We start from the raw sequence: 27,933 nt of genomic DNA on the forward strand, positions 1-27,933 counted from the left end.
TGTTCTTTTTGAGAGAAAGAATCATTCAATTTTTTTTTTTTTTGGTGGGGGAAAAGTCTGCATATATGCCCATAAACTGCAAGGAAAGGATAACTGTGTATATGAATACTGTGTATCGTAAGCATTTAAAACTGACATGGGTATTAAATTGCAGATGTCAAAAACATATTGGCAATGTGACTGCTTGGAAAAATCATTTAACATAGGCAGAGATAACAAAGACACATCCTAGTTTAAAATATCTTCCTAGTCACAGCCAAGTTTCCCATTTACTCACTCGCACCACTATTTTTTTTTATAAGCCCCCCCAAAATGGTCCACACTTCCTTTTTCTGGTCAAAATATTGCAAGTGTGAGATGTTTAGCTTATTTTAGATCATATCTTCTAAAAATCAAAAAGATTTTGATTAAAACAGCCAGGTTTTTAAGCACAATGAAAGTGTACAAGAAAAATGAATTTCTGACACAAAGACCCAATCTAAGAAGCTGATCCTGCTTCCATGAAGTCAATGCAAGTTTTGCCATTTACTGCTAAAGGAGCAAGATTGAGACCTAAATGAAATTTGTACAGTCGGTACAGCCAAAGAGTGATAGTCCGATCTTGAAGTGGGTGCAGGTAGCCGTAGCGAATAAGCATGGAAATAATTCACTGATGAGATGAATTTTAAAGAGGTTTAAATGGGGAGAAGAACGTTTTGTGAAAAAAGGAGAGAGGGAGTTCCAAGCAGAGAATTAGTTACCACAAAATATCAGTTAGATTTGCATCCATAGGTACAGATATACTGTTAACTGTTTATGCCCAGAATATCTTGAAATTTCTACCTACCAGATTGCTTCTCAGTCACTTATGTTTGATGCCATATGTCAATGTTCCTTCCTCACTCTGAACTCTAGGGTACAGATGTGAGGACCTGCATGAAAAAAACCCTAAGTTTATTTTTACCAGCTTAGGTTAAAACTTCCCCAAGGTACAAACTATTTTACCTTTTGCCCCTGGACTTTATTGCTGCCACCACCAAGCGTCTAACAAATATATAACAGGGAACGAGCCCGCTTGGAAATGTCTTTCCCCCCCAAAATCCCCCCAAGCCCTACACCCCCTTTCCTGGGGAAGGCTTGATAAAAATCCTCACCAATTTGCCTAGGTGAACACAGACCCAAACCCTTGGATCTTAAGAACAATGAAAAAGCAATCAGGTTCTTAAAAGAAGAATTTTAATTAAAGAAAAAGTAAAAGAATCACCTCTGTAAAATCAGGATGGTAAATACCTTACAGGGTAATCAGATTCAAAACACAGAGAATCCCTCTAGGCAAAACCTTAAGTTACAAAAAGACACAAAAATAGGAATATTCATTCCATTCAGCACAACTTATTTTATCAGCCATTTAAACAAAACAGAATCTAATGCATATCTAACTAGATTGCTTATTAACCTTTTACAGGAGTTCTGACCTGCATTCCTGCTCTGGTCCCGGCAAAAGACAACACACAGACAGCAAACCCGTTGTTTTCCCCCCCTCCAGCTTTGAAATTATCTTGTCTCCTCATTGGTCCTTTTGGTCAGGTGCCAGCGAGGTTGTCTTAGCTTCTTAACCCTTTACAGGTGAAAGGGTTTTTTTCTCTGGCCAGGAGGGATTTAAAGGTGTTTACCCTTCCCTTTATATTTATGACACCATAGGTATACATTTGGTCAGATTTTCAGCTGGCTTAAATCATGTAGCTCTATCAAAATCAATGGAATTATACTGATGTACACAAACTGAGGATCTGGTCCAATGATTTTGAATATATGTAACTGTGTGGCAAAATTTGGACAGCAATATTTTTAATATGCTGCATCATCTGGAAAGTTTGTAGCTTGTCTTTCAGATTGCAAGTTGATTTGGAAGTCATTGTGAGGAAATAAAAATGGAGCCCTGTGATGTCCTATTTATATTAATTTGCCAGTTTTGAATCACACTCACACTTACAAAGTGTGAGCCCCACTTGCTGTTCTACTACAGTGGCATTACTACTGGGCATATTTGTGGTGACAATCAATGATGCTGATGCACAAAAAGAAGTAAAGAAAAGACAGGTAGGTTGCTTTCTGTGGCATTCACAAGGCAATAAATGGGGGGGGAGAGGAATTATGGAGCTGAATCTCATTTTTTACTAAGTAAAAGTGGCTATAAAGTAGGGGTACAACTTAGACCCACATGAAGAACTAGAGCAGACTAAAGAGACCTTAGTGTCAATAAGAATCAGGCCCTACAACAGAGATAATAAAATAAATATGTAGATAATATCCCAAATAGTTAAGTATATATTTAAGAATGTCTAATGACATATTTACATGACTTTTCTTTACTGAATTGGAATGATTGCATGTTTCATGTCAACATAAACATTTCTTGCTGTACTTTCAGCAAAAGAAACTTAGATATGTTGAAACTGAAAGCTCTCTCTTAGTGTGCATACAGGATAGCGGCAATACATTTTCAAAGGAGATTTGACGGAAGTGCTCCAGTTAATAAAAAAGGAGTTAAATTGTTATTGTCAAATCGCCCTCCCACCTACTAGCTGAGGTGCCATTCCATTTTCAAGGTTGCAGTAGAAGCAGTCAGTATTCTCTTCAAAGAGGCTTGGCATGAGATAAATGACTGTCTTTAAAAGATCAAAGGATATTAATAGGCAAGACTCCTCTCCACCTGACAGACAGCTGTCAGTCAGAGCTTGTCAATTTGAGCTGCAAACTGTAAAGAGGAAATTTTGTTAATCCTGTAACATACCTAAACCACTGCCCACAGCTGGAATACCAAATGTTATGCTTATTGCTGAAAGCAGCTAGAAGAGCCTTTCTGAAACCTTAGTGCAATTAACAGACCGGGATGGGGGGGGATCAAGGGGTGAGAGTGAGTGACCACAAGGAGCAAACATGACCCTGTGCCCTCCTGACTTGAGCTTTTTCTGAAGCATGTGGTTTTGCAAGATGGAAAGTCTGGCAATAGTTAACTATTGCTGAGTGAAATAAAGCTGGTTACCTGATGGAAAGCAACACACTACAGACTGGAAAACTGCATACTTAATTTAGCTTCTGCTCAGCCATTTTTTTTTTGTTGATAAACAAGCTATGTAATACTAACAAATTGGATATAAAAAGAGAAGAAATCTGATCTCAATGGACACTTGGACACCTGTCAAGTTTCCCTGCAGACACAAGGCTGGCCACCGGACGTCTACAGTTATCCACTTGAGACATCCTCAAGACCCTGGGTGAATATGAATCTGGGGGTAATTTGGGGTACTCTACTAACCTGTTGCAGATGTGTGTAAGTGTTGGAGACTAAATAAAGTAAAGCACTTTTGTTTGCCTGCTTGTATCAACTATCTATCAGCCGGATGGCTGTGTCCCCATTGATTTATTTCCTGCCACCACCTTGCAAAGAGTAAAGTTACCAAGAGCTTTGGGTTCAGCAAAACCCTGGGTAACAAAACCAGTGAATGATTTTGAGTGTACCTCTTCATGAAAGTTAGATCTTTGTCACAGTGGCATTTTTTTAATATTATTCATTTTACAACTGTCATCCCATGAAAATAAGCCTTTGTTATGGATGTGCTGATGGTCACCTTTAATGGTACTGGTGTAAATCTAGCACTGCTATGTTGTTAGAAACTGACAGTTTGTATGCAATTTAAGGTTCGTGCATGGCTCCACAGTATGCCAACATTTTTATGGCTGACTTAGAACAACGCTTCCTCAGCTCTCGTCCCCTAACGCCCCTACTCTACTTGCGCTATATTGATGACATCTTCATCATCTGGACCCATGGAAAAAAGAAGCCCTTGAGGAATTCCACCATGATTTCAACAATTTCCATCCCACCATCAACCTCAGCCTGGTCCAGTCCACACAAGAGATCCACTTCCTGGACACTACAGTGCTAATAAACTATAGTCACATAAACGCCACCCTATACCGGAAACCTGCTGACTGCTATTCCTACCTACATGCCTCCAGCTTTCACCCTGACCACACCACACGATCCATTGTCTACAGCCAAGCTCTACGATACAACCGCATTTGCTCCAACCCCTTGACAGAGACAAACACCTACAAGATCTCTATCAAGCATTCTTACAACTACAGTACCCACCTGCGGAAGTGAAGAAAGAGATTGATAGAGCTAGAAGAGTTCCCAGAAGTTACCTACTACAGGACAGGCCTAACAAAGAAAATAACAGAACGCAACTAGCCGTCACCTTCAGCCCCCAACTAAAACCCCTCCAACGCATTATTAAGGATCTACAACCTATCCTGAGGGATGACCCAACACTCTCACAAATCTTGGGAGACAGGCCAGTCCTTGCCTCCAGACAGCCCCCCAACCTGAAGCAAATACTCACCAGCAACCACATACCACACAACAGAACCACTAACCCAGGAACCTATCCTTGCAACAAAGCCCGTTGCCAACTGTGCCCACATATCTATTCAGGGGACACCATCACAGGGCCTAATAACATCAGCCACGCTATCAGAGGCTCGTTCACCTGTACATCTACCAATGTGATATATGCCATCATGTGCCAGCAATGCCCCTCTGCCATGTACATTGGTCAAACTGGACAGTCTCTACGTAAAAGAATAAATGGACAAATATCAGATGTCAAGAATTATAACATTCATAAACCAGTCGGAGAACACTTCAATCTCTCTGGTCATGCGATTACAGACATGAAAGTTGTGATATTACAACAGAAAAACTTCAAATCCAGACTCCAGCGAGAGACTGCTGAATTGGAATTCATTTGCAAATTGGATACAATTACCTTAGGCTTGAATAGAGACTGGGAGTGGCTAAGTCATTATGCAAGGTAACCTATTTCCCCTTGTTTTCCTAACCCTCCCCCCCCCTCCCCCCCGGTTCCTCAGACCTTCTTGTTAAACCCTGGATTTGTGCTGGAAATGGCCCACCTTGATTATCATACACATTGTAAGGAGAGTGATCACTTTAGATAAGCTATTACAGCAGGAGAGTGGGGTGGGGGGAGAGAAAACCTTTTGTAGTGATAAACACCCATTTTTTTCATGATTTGTGTGTTTAAAAACATCTTCTGTATTTTCCACAGTATGCATCCGATGAAGTAAGCTGTAGCTCACCAAAGCTTATGCTCAAATAAATTGGTTAGTCTCTAAGATGCCACAAGTACTCCTTTTCTTTATGCAATTTAAGTTATCTCTGATATTAACAGCTGAAAATCTATTTTTTAAGTGATGGGAAGAATATATGAGAAATTGTGTTATTCCCAGTTTATGGTAACAGTCTTTATTTTGTGAATTCTTCTTTCCCAAATAATCTCCCAGGCCCAGATCCTCAAACACCTACTGAAATAATGTGAGTGAGGCACCTAAATACCTTTGAGTATCTGGGCTTAATTAGAGCTGAACAGATAAAAACCCAATACAAAACAAATCATCTGCCTAGTAGAAGTATTTAACTAAAGGACAAACAATATTGTATTAGAAATGTTGGGGAAACTTTTAAAACATCACTTAATATTGGGGCTTGCCTACTATAGATAGCCCTTAATGATTTGCCCGTACAGAGCATAGGTGAGACAATATCATAAACCTAAACAACAAATAACTGACCTTGAAATGTAAGTTGAAATGGGTTTGTTTTCTCTTGAACTTTAAATGTTGACATGCTCTAAAAATTTTTAATTTGACTTAAAAAAGTCTCCTAAATAATTTGTAGCTACAGTAATTAGAGATTCTGTTAACACGAGACTTTGCTTATATTCTAGCAAAGTCCAACAAGTCATAAGGATAAGAGTGACATTCTATACCTTGCAATAAATTGATCTCTTATAAAAAACATTTTTCTTTAGGGATTTTTTTGCTCATAAAGTTTATCCAGCATTTTACAGAATTAGTAAAAAAATATAAGCCAATATAAACATAGGCAGACAGAGATAAGAGAGAGAAAATGAGAACCAAAGACCCAGATTGTCCCCTCCCACAAGAACCTATAAGACAAATGGGAAGTGTAGTCCATCTAGAGAACCTGGCCTATTGAGTAGTATCTGAATTACATGACGCATTTGAGTTATCACTCCCAAGGCATTGTGGCATATTTCCAAAGCATTGATGTATAATTTTTTTCAGCTGAAATGTGTTCAGTTTTTCAACAAAACATCAACATTTTCTGCAGAAAGCAGACATTTTTATGAGGAAAAATTCTCCTAGTCCATAAATCAATTTTCCAAAAATTCACCTAGTCCATAAATCAAAAATAGTTTTGATGGAAAACTTTTGATGAGCTTTAGCCAATGTGTGCTCATAGAATTAAGACAGGATGCTTTTTTTTCTAAAATATATGCTCTGGGAGTTATTTTGGGTAAGCTCTATTGCCTGTGATATACAGGAGGTCAGACCAAAAGATCACAGTGGTCCATTCTGGCCTTGGAATCTATGAATTCTTGGCCTGGAGAAGGGAGAGGTTTTACTACAGATCTCTCATGGAAACAGCCACAGCCAATGGGAAGGGAGTGAAGTGGACAGAGACATAAATACACCAGAATAATTTGTTTGTTTTTCTTTAGAATGATGTATGGGTATTATAGCAATTTCTTTCATCAGGGGGCTTTTGACAGGTTTTACAGGCCCTTTAGGGCTGAAAAAGAGATCCTTCTTAGTTTAAAGGTTAAAAGTTTATTGCCTTGTTTTCCTTACCTCATGTCAAAGTATGGCTTTCTGGCTCAGCACGTTAATATTGTATTTTGTTGTGGTGGTGGTGGTGTTTTTTTTTGTTGGTTTTTTAGAGGGGCGGGGGTTGTTTTTTGTTTTTAACCACCTGAAGTTCAATAAGTACAAACAGTATGGGATGGGGAAATGTACAACAGAAAAAAACTGCTCTGACCTGTGTGTTGCAAGGTGCCAATCTAGACACACTGTACCATAGCTGCTCTTATGGTTCAGCTGAAATTTACAGTGTTGGAATATTATAACAATAAGCACAACTGGTCATTGTTAATACTCTTGAGTAATGTCCCTCACACTAGGATTGTAATGCAAAAATCCATACTTATCTAAGATTTCCCTTCAATTCCCTTCCCTCAATTCCCTTTAAGCCTTCTGGATTAAGACATATATATATTGTCAGATCCCATGAAGAGCAAAATTGAAGCTTTGTTGTTGTTGTGGGGTTTTATTTTTTTCCTTTTTTTATTAGAGAATAATCCAATAAGAAAATGGCTTGAAATGAATGGAGAGTGGATATTGTTACAAGAGAAAAATATTTTTTTCTACCTCTCTCTATATTGGGCATAACTTTTGCGATGCTCTCATGTTCGGTTCCAGGTGATAGCTAGATATTTTTGGCCCCTATTTTTGCTTATGCTAAACCTGGTAGTTGTTAAATGTCCATATGCTGAGCTTGCCAAGAAGAAAGTTGGCTAAGCATCTTGTTTGGTTCAGGGATTGTATATCTTTTAAACTATGCATTGTTCTAGTGCTTCCTGGCAAGGTCAGAGAGAGAGAGAAAAAAAAGGCAAGTGGCTAGGTCCGTTTAGTGCCTCACTCTGTACAATGATTGTGCCAGTGTTTTTTGAACAGGTATAACAACTAATCTAACAGAAGGGTTAATTGGCTGTATTTCTTATCTTCAATACAGTATGAATTAAGAGTGGCATTTCTAACATGAGATTTCAGGATTGCTCTATAAATGATTTTGTTAGTCCTTTCCCTATATAATATTTCTTCTGTTCTGTAGAGCATGCATGTAGAAAGACTTCATTGTTAGAAATGTTGCTAACATTTTATTGCTGTCCAAGTGATTTACTTCTGGATTTTTTATTTTATTTATTTTGTATTTATTTCAGGAATGCTGATGCACCATTTCTTCTTTTCCTGTCCTACCTTCAAGTCCACACTGCTCTATATGCATCAAAGGATTTCAAAGGAAAGAGCAAACATGGCTTATATGGGGATGCTGTAGAGGAAATAGACTGGAGTGTAGGTATGTTGCACATTTATCTTAAATGAGTTTAAAAATTTTCACAGATGTTTCTTTAACCTTCATTAGAAATTTGTGACAATTCCACTGCATGCAAAATCTGCTCTGGTAAGGGGAAGACTAAACAATTACTATGTATTAATACTGATTGCTTAGATGCTGTGTCATGCTCAGGTGCTAGTGATACTGTGTCTCTTGGTATCATATGAATTTGGTATAAATTCTGCAAGCTGCAAGTCATCAGACGGAAAGCTGAATTCAGGAGACTTCATAGGGCTGTCATCAAAAGAACTAACGATAAAATAATGGCAAAGTCTTAATATGTACTGTTATTGCTAATTCTTAGTAAGCACAATATATAATGAGTAATTCTTTCATATTGGTGAAATCAGTCAAGTGGGTCCACTTCTCTGGGCACAATACAGCCAAAAGGCAAATAAGTCACCTCTCAAGGCACGGACTCTCTGATGTCACAGAGAGCAGTAAGTTATCAAATCGTTCAATGGGCCTACTTTATTTCTGGGCATATTGGAATGACTCTCCATTTCTAGGGGTAATCACCTGTGAAAACAACTCACAGTTCATACTTGAAACAATCAGGTGAAAGTAGAACAGTACTAAAAGATAATGATCATCTTGCATTCCTCCTCCCTACCTACCCCAAGCCAATTCTGGTTTTAGTAAAGCCAAGTAAAAAATTACTTTCTTCAAATAAGCAATATTTACTAAATTACTAGAAACAGACTTTCGTCTCAATATTAGATGCATGCTTAATAATATGCTTTCAAACAATGTATTTTGATTGCAAGCATGTAGAGTTCGACTCCATATACATTTCTATTCATATCAGCATCAAGAAATTTGGACTACAAATGGCAAGGGATGAACAGGCTGCAGTGATTGTTCAGCAAGGTACATAAAGGGATTTGTAATATACATAGGGCAATATTTGAATAGATAGGTAAAAAAACATGGAAGTAGTGAAGCATTTTAAATGGGATGAGTATCCTTCTTGTAGGCAACTGGACCTCAAAAACTGTTCTATATATGGAGTTTATTCAAGTGAGGGAGACTTGCACTGAATCTTCCTTACTCCCTCAACTTTCACCACTCCTCATGGTGCTACGGTAAACACTATGACTAAGTTGGTTGTTTGCTACAGTCTTAGCATTAGACTGCCATATGGTTGGTGAACATCCATGTTGTCATGCCCTCCAAACCATTAGCATGTCTGTGACATCATGTCTTTTCCTCTACCTCTGCTTCCGGTTTGATGTCTTCATACACAGTGGTAAGGATTAGGCAAATCTAATTCACTACTTGCTACTGCCATTCATTACCTCAGCTTAACTTTGTTCACCTGTTGAGACAGTTTACAGTTGTGGCCACTGAATACAAGCAACTAGTTGGAGACAAAAACAACAGACTAGCTGTTCCTGAAGCACTAGTATTGTAGAGTTGTTTACCGATTGAGTGTCACTATCCAACGGTACCACTGGACTCTCAAGGAATACTTTAAACACACCAAGCAGCATGTTTCAACGTCAAAAAGATATAGTTAAAACAATTTGGGACCTACCAGATAGCCAGGATCTGGCTTTATTCTCCTTGATGTTTTGAATCATATGTAGTCCGTTGTAAACAGAGACAGTTCCAGACATGCTATAGTAAACAACCTCTGGTCTTCCTCAGACTCCATTGCACTTTTCTTTTCTTTTCTTTTCTTTTCTTTTCTTTTCTTTTCTTTTCTTTTCTTTTCTTTTCTTTTTCATTACAATATGTCTTAAAAGGATGAGTAGCAGCAGAACTAAACACCCAGGGCCAGATCCTCAACTAGTGGAGCTCTGTCAGTTTATCCCAGCTGAGGATCTGGTCCCACAGTCTGGCTGATGTTTGGTAAGAGTGATTTGTTCTCAGGTTGCCTATTTGCTTCAAATGAAAGAGGAAAATTTTAAGTTCTTATGGATACATTCTTTCCATAATTACAACTATAAAGAAAAGAACTGGTGCTGGGATGTTCAAAGAAGCCTGAGGTAGTTGGGTACCCACCTCCCATGGAAATAGGCACCTAACTTCCCTAGGCTCTTTTAAAAATCAAAGTTTAAATGCCTGAGAGTAAGCGTAGGTCTGACAAACTAGACATTTAATGTATTGCTCACATCAGTGGTCGGCATGCCGACTTTGATTTCTATGCTGGTACCGCTTCAGCATCTGTGCTAGGAAATATAAGCAATATTAGCTGGAACAGCTGGCCTAAAAAAGTGAAAAACTGCAAACTTCTCTTAAAGGGAAGTTTGATCCTATGTTGACAAAGCACAAGTAACTAGCTACACACAGAAAAATATAAATGGGGGGGGGGGACCACAGAAATGTCAACTTGACATGAAGGGTTGATTCACAAAAGGACTTAGGCATCTAACCGCCAATTTAAGTACCTAAATCACAGAATCAGCCCCCGCTTAGGTGCTGCCAAACACTGTAGGCTTCTAAACTCAATCGATGCCCACATTTTTGCTGTACAATTTCCCTAAGTGCCTATGTTTCTTCTGTTCATGCACACTGCAGTCCCATGCCAGTTATCCGGATGCCTAACTCCCAGTGTGATCCATGAATCGGGGAAAGATAGGTGTTCCTCCACCTAACTTGCCAGCAAGGCCCCCTCTGGTAAGCATGCTCTGAGCTTGCCTACTCGATCAGGCCCCGTAGATGACATGCTTACACAAAACAGCCAGGGTGGAGGTAGACCTCTTGCAGAACTTTTAATCCAGTGGTTAGGATACTAATCTGGGATGTGAAAGACTCATGGTTCAAGTCCCCACTTTGCTGGAGGGGAGAAGGGATCTGAACTGGGGTGTGTGACCTCTCAGGTGAGTGTCTGAACTGTTGGGCTATGAGATATTTTTAAGTGGGACTCTCTCAGTCTCTTCTGTTGAAGCTGTGGATAAATCATTTAAGAAAAACTGAAGCAGGGGAACTGGACCCTGGGTTTCCTTTCTCCCAGGGGAGTTCTCAATCTACCATGCTACAGAGTCATTCTCATGCTTGCTGCCCCCTCTCTGGTCCAATGATTCCTTCATTATTTGTCCACAGTGGAACAGCTTTAACTGAAAAATTGAGGGAGCACCCCTTCCTCCCCCATCAGAATATCTTATAGCCTAGTGGCTAGGGTATTCATCTGAGAGGTGGCATGTCCCAGTCCATATCCCTCTCTCTCTTCAGGACTTGAGGGCTTGTCTATACTGGCAAGTTTTGTCACCAAAAACTGGCTTTTGGCGACAAAACAGCGATAGTGTACACGCTGCAATGTCACTTTTTTAAAAAAAAAAATGCCTAGGTTTGGCGACAAAAAACTTCCACCCCTGCGAGAGACTTTTGTCTTTTCCCCTCCCTTTATTGTCGACAAACAGCCAATGTAGACACCACAGTGTTGGGGTTTTTTTCGATTTTATTGGCCTCCAGAAAGTATCCCACAATTCCCATGCTGCCACTCTGGTCAGTGGTTTGAATTCCGCTGCCCTGCAGCCAACCCGCCCCTCCCCCTTGCAAGCTCCTGGAATTTTAAATCTCATTTCCTGCTTGCTGGCTTCCCAGAGGAGCTTCCCAGGTGGCTTCCCAGGTGAGCATGGCTAGCTATTGCACCAAACGTGCTCCTGCTCGGACCATCGCTGAGTTGTTGGATCTGATCAGTATATGGGGAGAGGAGTCTGTTCAGTAGCAGCTGCGAGTGACCCATAGGAATCGGGACACATATGGGCAAATTTCTCTAGGCTTGTGCGAAAAGGACACGCAGGACACGCAGCAGTGCAGAGCAAAGATAAAGGAGCTGAGGCAGGTGTACCATAAGGCGCGGGAGGTGAACCGTCGCTCCAGTGGTGCACCTAAGACCTGCCGCTTCTATAAGGAGCTGAATGCTGTCCTCGGTGGTGACCCCACCTCCATCGCTGATTGCCCCGTGGATACTTCATATACAGCTGAAAGAGGGGGCAACCCTCTGAAATTGTGGATGAAGAAATCGAGCTAGAAGAGGATGTGGTGCTCCCAGCAGGGTCATTCAGTGGGGCAGGCAGCCAGGAATTTTTCTCCACTCCAGGAGTGCTCAACGGGGAGCAGGAAGCAGATGAGACTCTGGGTAAGTTGCTGTGGCTTGTCTAGGGAATCAAAAAGTGGAAGTCAGTTAGTGTTTTCTGTGAGCTGGACATTGCCCTGTGTAGCTAATCTGCATGGCCAAGCAGGGTGTTGATGGACATTGAGACCTGCAGGGAATCCTCCAGAGAGAGGTTCTGGAAAGTTTCAAAGAGGTACTTGTTAATCTGCTGCTGCAGATTCCAAGGGATTGCAGCCTTGTTAGTTTCCTCCATTGTAGGAAACTGTACAATGCCATTTAGCAATCACTGGAGCTGGGACCAAAGCAGCACATAGCTGAGGTGCATATAGACCAGGGTGAAAGCAGCAAGCATTCAGCAGCTGAACCCTGGTTTCTCTGGTCACCCTCAGCAGCGAGATGTCAGCCAGCAGGTTGGCCACCTGTGAAAAAGTGTGGGATAATTTTAGAATGAGTTCCCTGCAAAGCTCCCCTGCAAGCTATGACCTTTCTGTCCATTCGCACAACTGCCTTCCCCCCACTCCCGAAACTCACCATGAGTGGGATGCTTGTGGAGCTGTGTGCCTGCCTAGAGTCTCAGAGAGAAAGTGATTTATACTAGCAAAATGTCCTTTTTATTAAAATGTTTCAATTATTTGCTGGAATGTAACAATCCCTCTTCTGTTCATCACAAACCTTGAAGAACGCATCATGGACCCCTGTGGACTGGCTTCAGCATATAAGAAAAAAACCTAGGCTCAGCAAAGAAGACATGTTCCGCAAGGTGCTACAGCGCGATGAGAGACAGACCAGGGAACGGGAAGAGTGCTGGGAAGCCGAAAGGCAGGACAGAAAAGAGAATGCTTCTTTTGCTAGGCAAGCAACAGAGTGGATGATAAAAGTTATGGAGGATCAGACGGAGATGCTCAAGTCTTTGATACAGCTGCAGACTGAACAGATCCGAGGTCGAGCGCCACTGCAACAGATGCACAATTCTTTGCCAATCCCACCCACCTCTATGCCCACATATTCCTTTTTACTTCACAGCACTCCTGAGTTTCTCCATCACTCCACCCCCTCTCTCAGCTTGCACAATGATAGCTGGAGCTACACACAATTGTGAGGTTTTACCCTTTTTAACAATAAATAAAGGCTAAGGTATTTAATGGTACAGCGTTTTTATTCTGTGTTCTACAAAAGCGTATAGCAATCAATTCACTCTTGGGAACAAGTTTCTAAAGCATTGTGTTGCATGGATCTTGGGACCCAAAATTGCACATGGATGCAACAGGAAAGCATCTCCAAAGCAGACATGTGTTACTGCCCCTCACTGTCAAAGTGGTTCCTCAAAGCCTCTCTGATGTTAATAGCAGCCCTCTGGGCTCCTCAGACAGCCCTGGCATCTGGCTGTTCAAACTGTGCAGCCAAGCACTCTGCCTCAGTGCTCCACACCTGAGCAAACATTTCACCCTTAGATTCACACAGATTATGCAAAGTGCAGCATGCAGCTATGACCACGGGAATATTATCCTCGGTAAAGTCTAGCCTGCGATTTAAACACCTCCAGCGAACTTTCAAACAGCCAAAGGCACATTTTACTACCATGCGGCACCTGCTCAGCCTGTTATTAAAATGCTCCTTGCTGCTGTCCAGGTGTCCTGTGTAAGGTTTCATGAGCCAGGGTTGTAAGGGTAAGCTGGGTCTTCCAGGATTACTATGGGCATTTCCACATCTCCCAGAACTTGTGATCTGGAAAGAAAGTCCCCACCTATAGCTTTCTGAACAGGCCACTGTTCCTGAAGATGCGTGCGTCATGCATCTTTCCAGACCAGCCTGCATTGATGTCCATGAAATGCCCCCCGGTGATCCACAAGCGCCTGAAACACCATGGAGAAGTATCCCTCCCTATTGATGTGTTCTGAGGCAAGGTGGTCTGGTGCTAAAATTGGAATGTGTGTGCCATCAGTCGCCCCGCCACAGTTAGGGAAACCCATCTCTGCAAAGCCATCTACTATTTCATGCACATTTCCCAGAGTCACGGTCCTATGCAGCAGGATGCAATTTATAGCCCTGCACACTTGGAGTAATACAGCCCCAACAGTGGACTTGCCTGCTACAAATTGATTTGCAACAGACTGGTAGCAATCTGGATTTGCCAGCTTCCACAAAGCAATTGCAACACACTTCTCTACCGAAAGGGCAACTCTCATTCTGGTGTCCTTGCACCGCAGGTCTGGGGACAGCTCAGCACATAGCTCCATGAAGGCTGCTTTACGCATCCTAAAGTTCTGTACCACTGGTCATCATCCCACACCTACATGACAATCCGATCCCACCAATCAGTGCTAGCCCAAAAGCAACTACCGTATACAGCTGCTCTGTGAATGCACAAAGCACTGATAAGTTGCTGCCATCCATATCACACTCGGGTGCCTGGGATTCATCATTTGCTAACTTTGCGAGTAACTTGGTGAGTAACTGTGCTGCCATGCGCAATGTCCTCAGACAGCTAACGGCGCATAGGAGAGAAGTGCGGGATCCATCCTCTCTCACTGCAGATGCTGGCGCACACTACAAAAGAATGACAGTTGGAAAAACAGCGCAAAAGGAAGCCAGAGACCTTTGGAGGGGTGGGACACAAAGCGGTGCACAGTGGTACATTTTGCACATCCCAGGATGTGCCGCACTCCATTTCGGCATTCCCACAACACCTAGCGACAGACGGTGTCACCAGGCACTGTGGGATACATACCCACAGTCCATTGCTCTCACTGTTGACAAAGGTGCCCCGAATGTGGACATGATCTGTTGACAGAGGGAGCAAATGTAGACATGCTTTGGCGACTTTGTTTTTGTTAATTTTTCCTTGGCGACATTAATTTCATTGAAAAAACTTGCCAGTGTAGACAAGCCCTGAGTATCCTAGCCACTGGGCTAAAAGTTGTCTCCCTCCCCATCATGTGCCTAACTTTCTTTGTGAATATAGCTCAAAATCCTTAAATTAAACAGAACCTAATTATAGCCAGGCAAATAGAAAGTATAGAAAACCACATTAGAGCAGTTTACTTGAAACTGGACATACCACCCCTCAGCTGAGTACTTGAGCAACATTTTGCTTCTAGTCTTAAACACGGTCATCCATGAGCTGCTCAATGAAGGGAAATGTCACAGAAAATCTTTGTTGGTGGGTAATGAGAAAGTGCGAACAGCTGTAATGCAGTTGTGACTGTCATATTCCAGAGATTAAGAACTTGTGTCAAAAGCAGAAGCATGAAGGTGAATGAAAATTGTTCCCTGATTTTTGAGTCCAATAACTCAGGTCAAAAAGAAGGATTTTGCTGTCATAAAGTACTTAAAGTAAGGAGGAGGCTTCTTAGTTTTGTCCCTCCAGAGTGAGAATCTTCAGTCAAGGAAAACTCTCCATTTTTTGAGACTTAATCACCTAACCAACTATTAAAATAAATAGAGTTTTTCTTCTTAATTTTAGCAGGGGAGTTGACACAAAGGCAGGTAGATGAAATGCTTTTTAAAAAAAAATTTATGTTTGAGGCATGTTAAATTGATACTTGATGATTATGATTACAATCCAGGTTCCAAATACTAAGTATAAGCTCACAGGATAAGCATGTGTATACAACAGAATTCAGTGCTTAAAGAGTTCATAGTTTTAATGCTGCTTCATATGACATGCCTTGGAGGGTTATTCTCTGACTAGTTAACATTTTAAATTTGTTTCAATGTAGGCTAAGTACCTTATTATTTATATTAATGATAGTTTATAGTTGTAGCAGGTGAAATACCCTCCCACTGTAAAAATGAACAGACTATAATCCCTTTTTCTTGCTGTATTTTTTAAAATAACATAGTAGTGGATTTAATGTGGAAGTCTGAATGGATATGTGCTGAAATTATTTATGATAAAAATTAAACCACACTTATATAATCACTACAAAGAGTTCTGGAGCCCCCCCCATAGCCTTATGTTACAGCTCTGTGAAGACATACCTCTTCAGAGACTCAGAAGCAGAGCTCTTTCTTCTATTCTACTTACAGTTGGGGGGGGAGGGGTTTCCTAACAGAGAGCCTTTTATTCCGCTGTAGAACAATCAGTGCTACATAGTTCACACATAAGGAAGAGCTAAGAAATGCTAGCTATACTCTGGGACAAGCCAAACACCAGTAAGGTGTGGCCATTACATTGGGTGTCTTTATTATTATAAAGAGAATTCCATGAACTTCCAAATAAAATTAAAAACAGAATCTCCCCTCCCTCACCATATTCCTAAGCAGATGTCAACAAGGTGTACTTATGATGCTCATTAAGAAAAGGGGGAGGAAACAAACCATTTTGGATATGAAGTTTCTGTTTGGGAATCTCCTTAATAGTGTGGATAGTTAGTGTAGAAGAGAAAATAGGTGGGTCCTACCTACAGATTTCTTGATGTGATAGGATTCAAATTTGGAAAAGCCCTTGGCTGACTACAAGTACATATAAGCAAGATACTTATATTACCCTATGACGGTGACAAGCTGTGGACATGATTTTACTGTCTTGGATGGTACTGCCCTATTGAGCGATGTTGGTATTTTCTTGGTGTATGCTGAGTAAATGGTGCTATGTCAGAATTATGGGCAAAAATTGATAAAGGGGCATGTAGGAGAATCGAGGGACAAGATTTTCAAAAGTGTTTAATTATTTTGGGTGCCCAGCTTGAGAAATCAATATTTTCATTCATGACTTGGAATGGGGAATTTGCTTATATAATCTGTGGATGACACCAAGGTGGGAGGGATTTCTAGCACTTTGGATGCCAGGATTAAAATTCAAAACAGACTTAACAAATTAGAAAATTGGTCTGAAATGAATAAGATGAAATTCAGTAAACAAAAGTGCTTCACCCAGGAAGGACAACTCAAATGCACAACTACAAGATGGGGAATAACTGGCTAGCTTGTAGTGCTGCTGAAAAGGATATGGAGGTTATAGCGGATCACAGATTGAATATGATGTAATGTGATGCAGTTGTGAAAAAGACCAATATAATTCTGGAATGTATTAACAAGAGTGACATATGTAAGACATGGCAGGTAATTGTCCTGTTCTACTAGGCACTGGTGAGGCCTCAGCTGGACTACTTTGTCCAGTTCTGGGCACCTCACTTTAGGAAAGATGTGGACTGTAGTGAGGCAGAGTGGCCTCCCTCTGAGCCTGAGAGCGAGGGACCACTACACTCGCCCTGGTAGGAAGAGCCAAACCAGCCCTGCCCCCTGCACTGGAAGCAGAGAGGCGTGGCAGGAAGTATGAGTGTTGGGCCCTGCAGCTCAGTTGGGCAGAAGCCAGGGAAGGTGGCAGATGCCCCTAGCAGAACTCTGGACCCAAAACTGCACTGTGCAATGCCCTGCTCCCCAGCCGTGGACAGGAGTTACCAGGACTGCCGTCAGCCGTGTACCCTGAAGAGACTGAGGACCCTTGGACCACAAAGCCCTGCACCAAGACTGTGGTAGGATGTAACCCAGGGAAACCAGACTTTAGTCCAGTTGTGCTGCTGGAAAGCGAGTCAGCATGTTTTGGCGAGATCCCCACTGACCCAGTGGCACAACCATTCACCATTGTTAGTACCCTGGGCTGGGACCCAGTAGAGTAGGATGGGCCTGGATCCCCCTACCCGCCTGCCATCAACCACACCCCTGATTTGGTGGCCTCCTTCCCCAGAAGGCTGTGAGGCCCCAACTGTGTTTGCTGGCTGCCTTAGTCAGGAGATCTAGGCTAAAGCCTGCTCCTTGCTGGGCCCCACCCAGAGGGTCAGAGCCTCAGACTGTTTGCTGGCTGCCAGGAGGCTCAGGCTAAAGACTGCTCATTGCTCTGCCTCATCCAGAGGGTCTGAATCTCAGACTGTGATCTCCATGCACCCTAGCCTGGAGGCTTGGGCTAGAGACTGCTTACTGCTCTTCCCCACCCAGAAGCCAGAGCTATAGACTGCTAATTGTTGTTGTTGCCTGACGCAGCGAGTCAGATTGGCCTCCCTCTGAGCCTGAGACTGAGGCACTGCTACACGGACAAATTGGAGAGAGTGCAGAGGAGAGCAACAAAAATGGCAATAGGTTTAGAAAACCTGACCTACAAGGAAAGGGTAAACAAACTAGGCATGTTTAGTCTTGAGAAAAAAAGACTGGGGAGAGGGGTACCTGATAAGTCTCCAAATATGCTAAGGCATGTTATAAGAAAGATTGTTATCAATTGCTCTCTCTGGGTATATCTACACTACAATTAGAAACCCATGGCTGGCTCACGCCAACTGACTTGGACGTGGGCTGTGGGACTGTTTAATTGCAGTATAGACTTCTTGGCTCAGACTGCAACCTGAGCTCTCAGATCTTCCCACATTACAGGGTCCTAGAGCCCCGGGCCCAGCATGACCCCGGGAGTCTACACTGCAATTCAATAGCACTGCAGTCTGAGCCGAAATCACCAGGCACAGGCCAGCCACAGGTGTCTAACTGCCTAACTCTCCTGAGAGATTGGGCTTAATCTTTAGCAAGGGAGATTTAGATTAGATGTTAGAAAGTTTTCCCCTAACTATAAGGATAGTTAAGCACTGCAGTAGCATTCCAAGGGAGGTTGTGGAATCCCCGCCATCGGAGGTTTATAAGAACAGGTTCAACAAACCTGTCAGGGATGGTCTAGGTATACTTGGTCCTGCCTCAGTGCAGGGAGCAGGACTGGATGACCTGTTGAAGTGCCTTCCAGTTCTACGTTTCTGTGATCCTAAGGGCCTGATCCAAAATCCATTAAAGTTAATGGGAATCTTATCCATTGACCCCAGTGGCTTTGGGTCAGACCCAACTGTTTAATACTGCACAGCAAATAATTACATCTTTGGAGAAGAAGAGAAGACTTTTGAAATTAGGATTGTTTGAGAAATTTGGGTAGGCAGAATGCAATTAATGAAACTGGAATTTGTCCAGGACACCAATACTAGGGCAATCAGCGACATTCCTACTCTTATGAAAATTATCATGGAGTCTAAATGGTCACAAATAGTCAGGAGGGCAGAAGAGGGCCACTTCTTCAGATGCTGAAATATGTACTACACTCTCTCTAACTCATCTGTTAGTGTCTTCCATATGTAGGGCAGCGTATATGGTGCATCTATGTTTTATTAATAGAAACCCTTTTTGTATTCTAGAAATCTCATGCCAAAGTTATAAACGCTCAGATTTTTAAACTTGAGAGACTATCTCTAATGAGAAAGTCATCAAAGGAAAACGTCATTTTTTATTTTTTATTTTTAAACTACTCGGCACTGAAACTGCATTCCTAGGAAATATTTTTTAAATTTGCTGTCCTATTTCTAGTAATAACTTTTTTTTATTCTTCTGGGAAATGGTATGACATTCAGCTAAACCTATTAAAGCTGGCCCTTCATTTAGTCATAGTATGTGAGCTGCTATTAGTGTGGCTCTCACGGCCATATTTTACTATGCAGGATTTGTATGCAATCAGCATTTATTTAGAATCCCACTCTATTAATTCTAATACATGAAGGACTCATAAATCAGCAGTAAACTAGTGAACTCTGGATTATATGAAAAAGAACTAAAGATAGAGAGTAATAATATGAGAAGCAAAAACAACACTCACTTATGCCACAGAAAAAATGAATGAGATACTCTTAATTTGCTGCTCTCAATTGCTTCCCTGTACAAGACTCCAGCATAGGGCTGTATGATAGGGGGCTACTTTTTCATTGGTTTGCATCTTCCACAGTCATTTACACCTATGCAAAGTAGATGTAAAATGCTATTGAATCAGAATGGTAGCACAAAGTGAAAGGCAGCACACAGTCAGGCCCTGGATTATTAAATTCAGGCAGCTAATCAAGACTGAAGCACAAACAAAGCAGATTCAGGAAACTTAAAAGTGAGACTGACAAATCTTAAGAGGATGACATATGTGACATACGATACAGTTAACTTTACATTTCTTGACATTCTGTTGAGGTGTGTCACAATCCTAACATTTTAGAACAGATTTGGGCAACATGAGGGCCACAGAACCCACTAAAATCCTTTGGTGGGCCGGGGGTATGACATAAGGGAGTATGACATTGGGTCCTATCCCCAGAGGACGTGATGCAGGGTGGGTCATTCCTGCCTTTGGTGGGGAATTGAACAGTGAGTCTGCCATGCACTCACCCAGCAGTGATGGCTTCTGTCCCATGGGGCTGGGCCCAGCTTCCTGCTTTGGTCCGCTGGCTACACCACAGCATCACATGATACACACATCTGCATGTAGAGGGGAGGCTCTCCCCCTGCATCACCTTGTCCCTTCCTGGCCCTGATGCCACTGGATTGCCTGCCCTGAGCTGGGCTGTGATGGGCCAAATGAACTGATCTTGTGGGCCAGATATGCCCCCCAGGCCACAGTTGGTCATCCCTGTTGAAAATTAATTCAATTGTCATGAAAGGTGGTTGATTAGCATCTCTGGGAAATGGAATTTTTTGTCAGTCCACAAGAATGGATATGTTTTCGATAGTAAAGCGCTTCCCCACACTGTTCTTCCAGTCTGCTTTTAACTTTAACATTGGAGGACTATTTCTAGGGCTGAGAAGGTAGTTAAGACTCCAGGCCTATTTAGTCTTTGGCATTGCTGGTGAAATTCTCAAGGATATGACTTAGACATTTAGGTTGGTGTCTTTTGAAGGGTGGATGCCTTCCAAACAGATCTGGGCTAAGACCCAAAGTCATTTCATATGTCATCAAACAGTAATGACTCTTAGTCACTACTGACTGGGGCTGGATTTAAGAGGTGACTTTGTAATGAAAGACTCCACATCCCATTTCCAGTGTGATAAACCTCCTGAGTCATCTAATTCCCACTTACATTCAGGTTTTTATAGGTAACATCTTTGTACAAAATAAAACTCCACTGAAAACATTATTTAGAAGATTATAAAGCACATAAGTAGCCACTTCTATAGTATTTTTTTAATCAGTCAAGTTTAATGATGTTGATTAATATCCAGGTAGAGTACTATATAGTGGAAATCTCCTTTGTAATGCACCAGATGCTTGCATTTGAAATTACACAATGGAAGAAATTTGCTGACAGACGCTGTAGAGGCTTCATCAGCAGCAATAGGGAAGGGCTTAGTCTATGGAAGCACAAAAAGTTTTTGTGACTAGTGTATTTTATTTTGCAAACATAATATGTATCACTTCCAAAATTATATTTCACTCAAAGTTCTGAAGCCCTGAAAATTGGGCCTTGTAAAAGAAACACTGAGAGAACATACTGTGTAGACTTGTGAACGGAAATGCTGTAATCAGCTAGAAAATTAACATTACTCTTGAGAAGATCTGAAGTTTCCGTAACAAGAAAAAAAGCAAATGCTTGTATTAGGCCACCTAGGGATAAAAGAAACCCAACAACTCCACAAATGCCTCTCCAAACAATAAGTATGCAAAGTTCTGCAATCAACAACTTTTTACCACCCACACACTTTCACAGAGAAGTTAGTTTTCCTCCTTACATTTAATCAATCATTGACTTGAAATGGTAGGATATTGATGCTTGCTTAAAGTGAACGGGGAAAACTAATTACGAATGGCAATCAAGATAACAAAGACAATCTTGGCCTAAATTTACCACAGGATCTTTGCTGGCTTCTGCATATACCTTGATGGAGGCTGCTAGTGGCACAAGTTCTATTTGGGGGAAGGTTCTAAACAGAGAGTTTGGAGAGGGACAGTACTACCCAAAGGGTGTGTGGTACTGTCTAGGAAGAATATATAACCAGAGCAACAGGGCATGTGACGATCCAATGCCTCACCTCAACAACCTCTTTAGCAGGGATTTGTCAGGAATTAAAGATGCTCTGTCTCAGCAGAAACCTTGCAGCAAAGCATTAAGGATGAGACCCCTACCCAGTGCAAGGAGCCAGGCTGGCACAGAGGGAGGTGATTTATGCCTCACTATGCCAGCTTTTGTGAATGTACCTCTTGTGAAGATGAAACCCCTCAGCATTGACTATGAACATGATTTTATGATCCTTTTTCAACGCCTGGACATAAAGCCAGTGGTGAGCTGGAGCCGGTTCCCACCGGTTTGCTAGAACAGGTTGTTAAATTTTAGAACCGGTTGTTCCGCGACGGACAACCGGTTCTAAAAGGGCTTCTAAATTTAACTGGCCAGAAGTGGCGCCTTAGGCACCGACTCCACATCTAGTAGATGTGCCGGTGAACTCCACTAGTCGTCACCTACAGCCCCCAACTAAAACCTCTCCAGCGCATCATCAAGGATCTACAACCTATCCTGAAGGACGATTCTTCACTCTCACAGACCTTAGGAGACAGGCCAGTCCTCGCTTACAAACAGCCCCCCAATCTGAAGCAAATACTCATCAGCAATTACACACCACACAACAAAAACACTAACACAGGAACCAAACCCTGCAACAAACCCCGTTGCCAACTCTGTCCGCAAATCTATTCAAGGGACACCATCATAGGACCTAACCACATCAGTCACACCATCAGGGGCTCATTCACATGCACATCTACCAATGTGATATATGCCATCATGTGCCAGCAATGCCCCTCTGCCATGTACATTGGACAGTCTCTATGCAAACGAATAAATGGACACAAATCTGACATCAAGAATTATAACATTCAAAAAGCAGTAGGGGAACACTTCAGTCTCCCTGGACACTCAATAACAGACTTAAAAGTGGCAATTCTTCAACAAAAAAACTTCAAAAACAGACTCCAATGAGAAACGGCAGAACTGGAATTAATTTGCAAACTGGACACCATCAAATTAGGCCTGAAAAAAGACTGGGAGTGGATGGGTCACTACAAAAACTAATTTCCCCCTGCTGATACTCACACCTTCTTGTCACCTGTTTGAAATGGGCCACCTTGTTTACATTGGCCTCATTAGCACTACAAAAGTGATTTCCACCCCTTCTTGTCAACTGTTGAGAATAGCCCTCTTCCACCTTAATTGAATTGCCTCGTTAGCACTGACCTCCCAATTGGTAAGGCAACTCCCATCTTTTCATATGCTGTGTATTTATACCTCCCTACTGTATGTTCCACTCCATGCATCTGATGAAGTGGGTTTTAGCCCATGAAAGCTTATGCCCAAATAAATGTGTTAGTCTCTAAGGTGCCACAAGGACGCCTCATTGTTTTTGCTGATACAGACCAACACAGCTACCACAGTGTTTACTTATGTTATCAAATACTATTTTGTCCACAGGACCCACCTAATCCAGTGCTCAGGATGGACTATGCTCACTGAATGAGCAGCTATTCAATATTTTGTTTTCTCCTCATTGTTCAGCATGTGGTCTTATTTACTGCACAATAGTCACAATCTGTTCTGAATACAGAATTGTCAATTTCTTCGTGGACTTTTCTGTGGCTTACATCATTATAGCGTCCAAGTGCTTCACAAACATAAATTAATTAATTTTTCCAACACTCATGTGGGATGAGGGGATATTGCTACTCCCATTCTACTGATGGGGAGCTCAAACACATTAAGGTAACAAGCATCCATTAATTTTGTGTGTCTAGTTTGAGACACCTAAAACCTGATATGCACAGTGGAAATTTAACTGGTCCACCATGTGGATTCTATCTCTCCAGTGGGAATGAACCAGAGAATGCATATCATGCATTACTCTGTACTAGCTTCTGATCCAGTTCAGTGTGCTGTTCCTGCTCTTCAAAGCTCTTAATGGGGAGGGAACAATCTGTCTTAATAGAAGTCTTTTTTTTTTTTCTGTGCCCCACTACGGTAATTGCAATAAATTAGAATACTGTGGCAGACAGGCCCCAGAGTGATACATGCAATGAGGGTGTAGCCTCAGAGCCTTCTGAGGCTATGTCTATACTAGGCACCAGTGGCGGTGGTTTGAGTTGTAAGTGTAGCTATTTTATGCAGTGAGAAGCACTGTGGTGTGTAGCTACATGTGTCAATGAAAGGCTCTGGCAGGGGGGAGGCACCAGGGAAAAGTTTCGTAGCTCCCAGCTGACAGAGCCTTTCACTATGGCAAGGAAAGGCTCTGCCAGGGGAGAGGCAGCAGGAAAGGCTCAGTCTGTCAGAGTCTTTCCCTGTAATGGAGAAGGGCTCCAGCAGTGGGGAGCTGCCGGAGCCTTTCTCCACTGCCTCCCTCCTGCCAGAGACTTTCCCCACTGTGGGATTCTTTTCGTGTGGAGAGGAAAGGCTCCAGCAGTGGGGAGGTGGTGGGGCACTACACTGCTCAAAATAGCAGTATAGACAGGAAGGCACAGCTTGGGCGAGTAGAGAACATGTATGCTACGTTCTGGCATACATATCCACACCCTTCAGTGTGTCTTTATTCTACTTGCATAAGCCATGCCTCACCAGCTACACTGCTTTTTATGCCCATGTTTGTGGGGAGGGTACTACATGAGTATGTACTCCAGATGTTCCTGAAAGACGCATGCAGTGTAGCAGTACGCAGTTTTGCCACTTTGAGGACTTAATAGAAGAGACCTATCTCTATGTGCAAGGCTTTCCTTCAATAACAGAGCTGTAACAGAGCCAGCCATGCCCTCTGGGAACACAACCTCCAAGTACTGATGGAAAATAATTAGGGTAGGACTGGTGAGTTTGCGTCTTTTGGGGACGAATCGGTTTTGAATCTCATGTTTGTGCACGGGATCTAGACACTATGGCGAAAGGTACATTATAGATGCATACAGACTGGAGGCATCTGAAGTGTGGTGATATCCCAGCATGACAAACACCTTGTCAAGCCTTCATACTTGATTCCCCCCCACACACATACGCATCCTTTTTCTTCTCCCTCAGAATAACCTTCACTTTATTTTACGTTAAGATTGTTATTTGGAGGAGGAGGATGGTCCAGTGGTTAGGTCACAAGCCAGGGATTTGAGAAACCTGAGTTCAATTCCTAGACTTCATTTATGGCTTTGAGTAAGTCTCTCTGTGCCTCAGTTCCCCATTATAAAAATGGGACTAATGCCTTATGGGATTGTTATGAGGCTAAATATGGGTCATGCTTGGCTTCTATGGTTATGGGTGCCATATAAGTATCTTAGATAGATTTTTTTTTAGTTGGCTTTTTTTTTTAATTTCTAAAGCAGACTGGAATTTAAAAACAAAGTAGGACAGCATCAATCTGAGGAATAATATAAAACTTAAAAGTGCTTTAAGCTGAAAGAAAATTAAAGGATGGCACGCTCATTAAATATAAACTTCTGTTTTTCTGCAAACCCACGCATAACTTGATCCTGACTGTTTAAAAAAAAATTACACAGGATGTCTCGGCATTTGTAGCAAAACTTTACAAAATACCAGTTTTGACTGGTTAAGATAGCTAGATTGACAGAAACAGGTCTGCTTGTTATCCAGAGTGGAATATATTTTTGACATCATAAAGCTGTAGAAATGTTAAACAAGTTATCAGTCAGTAAGGTTTCACATGCTGTTTTCTTATTTACAATATAATATGAACAGATGTAATTTGTCCCTGTCTACAAAATCATCAGCACATGCAGAGGCTTTCAAAATCATTTAATAATGAGTAATGAATCAAAGAATATAAAGAAGATATGATGAATGGTTAGGAACCATTGGTACTATATTTTCAGGTGACAAATAAGAAAACAGACTTTTAAAAGTCTGTGATTTCTTGGTTCTGAACTTTGTAAATTTGAAGTTAGATTTTCCCCGACAGCTAGCTAGATCTACAGAGTAGTTTCTTGATGATAAGTTGAATCAGTAATGAGCCCCTAACGAGTGCATTTATACATTTGCTTTGGGGAGTTGGATAGTAAATAGCATTTTTTTAGGAACAGGAAGAGGGGATCAAAGGAAAATAAGCTACTCTGACACTACGAGAAGCTTTGAAAACTGGCTTTTGAAAACAAAACTGTTTTGGTTATGAAACTTGATGCATGCATAATTTGGTGTTTGAGCTATTTTGTAAATAAGAGGGGGTAGGGAGGAAGTAAATCTACACTATATGGATTTTAACAGAGATGAATCCTAACTTTATCCAAAAATTGAGATTTTTTTTTTTTGGAGGTTGTTCTGTTTTCTGTTGTTCTGTTGATGCTAAGAGCAGTTTTGGTCCATCAGTCCAAACCTTTATTCATATGAGGCATCCCATTAAAGACAATAAGACCACTTTTAGGCCATAGCTCCATATCTAGTAACGGGGACAAATTTTGTCCTCATTCAAGTACATTGCTGCCTTCAGTGACTTCAGTGGGAGATGTGCACTCTCATCCAAGGGCAGAATCTGGCTCTTGTTCTGTTTATGCTGTTCTGCTTTGTTCTTGTTCTACCTACTATGCCATGAACAGATCATCTATCTCTTCCTTTGTCTGTATTTCCTCTTTGCAAAACCCTCCCAGTGGATTTCCATGGCTCCTTTTCTCAAACTGCTTTGGACATTCACTCCTACAATTTTTTCATCAGGTCCCACTTATATTGGCATATCAGAGTGCCTCTGTGTAAGCAGTGCTGCAGAAACCAGAATAATGTAAACATGAAGAGACAATATAATAAAATTCTAATATGAAAAACATACAGGTCCTTTCTGAAGGTTTCTCTTTCTAAGGGTATGTCTACACTACGAAATTAGGTCAATATTGTAGAAGTCGATTTTTAGAAATCGATTGTATACAGTCGATTGCGTATGTCCACACTAAGCGCATTAAGTCAGCGGAGTGCGTCCTCACTACCGTGGCTAGCATCAACATACGGAGTGGTGCACTGTGGGTAGCTATCCCACAGTTCCCGCAGTCTCCGGCGCCCATTGGAATTCTGGGTTAAGCTCCCAATGCCTGATGGGGCAAAAACATTATTGCGGGTGGTTTTGGGTACATGTCGTCAGTTGCCCCTCCCTCCGTGACAGCAACAGCAGACAATCGTTTCGCGCCTTTTTTCCGCACAGACACCATACCATGGCAAGCGTGCAGCCCACTCAGCTCAGCTCAGCTCACTGACACTGACGCTGTTGTGTCCTGGGTGCTGCTGGCCAGACCCAGACGGTGCAGTAGGTCTGCTAACCATCATCATCCTACACTTCCGCTGCAACTCTGCTCTCCTGCAGCTCAGGGGATCCGTTCCGGTCCTCCTGGGTGCTGCTAACCATTTTCATACACGGCTTCCGCTGCAACTCTGCTCTGCTGCTATTGTCTCAATAGCGAATTTCTCCATGTTGTCTGTCATGGGCTCCCGGGTACGTGTGTTCTTCCTCAGGAAATGTGCGAGGTGCTAACCGTCGTCCTCCACCTCTTCTGCTGCAACTCTGCTCTCCTGCTCTCATGAATCCACCTCGCAGGTCCTCTCATCGTTCTCTATAAATATCTATTCTCGTGGCGTCCGTCTTTAGCCACCACTTCCGCGGCAACTCTGCTCTCCTGCAGACGCCATACCACGGCAAGCATGGAGCCTGCTCAGATCACCGCAGCAGTTAGGAGCATTGTAAACACCTCATGCATTATCCTGCAGTATGTCACTACCAGAACCTGCAAAAGCAGGCGAGGAGGCAACGGCAGCGTGGTGACGAGAGTGATGAGGACATGGACACAGACTTCTCTCATAGCATGGGCCCCGGCAATTTGGACATCCTGGTGGCAATGGGGCAAGCTCATGCCGTGGAATGCCGATTCTGGGCCCGGGAAACAAGCACAGACTGGTGGGACTGCACAGTGTTGCAGGTCTGGGATGATTCCCAGCTGCTGCAAAACTTTTGCATGCGTAAGGGCACTTTCATGGAACTTTCTGAATTGCTTTCCCCTGCCCTGAAGCGCAAAAATACCAAGATGAGAGCAGTC

General features: G+C 42.2%; 1 protein-coding gene across 7 annotated transcripts in view; it reads left to right on the plus strand.

Moving 5' to 3' along the window:
• STS (steroid sulfatase) overlaps positions 1-27,933 on the plus strand; it is a 176,982-nt gene that overhangs the window by 60,407 nt on the left and 88,642 nt on the right. For all 7 annotated transcript variants that reach the window (XM_043537779.1, XM_037899791.2, XM_043537774.1 and 4 more), the window contains one exon: positions 7,869-8,005. In XM_043537779.1, the coding sequence (XP_043393714.1) occupies positions 7,869-8,005 (137 nt within the window). The remainder of the gene's footprint in view (positions 1-7,868; positions 8,006-27,933) is intronic.

This window comes from Chelonia mydas, chromosome 1 (assembly GCF_015237465.2).
Source record: "Chelonia mydas isolate rCheMyd1 chromosome 1, rCheMyd1.pri.v2, whole genome shotgun sequence".
Classification (NCBI taxonomy): domain Eukaryota; kingdom Metazoa; phylum Chordata; order Testudines; family Cheloniidae; genus Chelonia; species Chelonia mydas.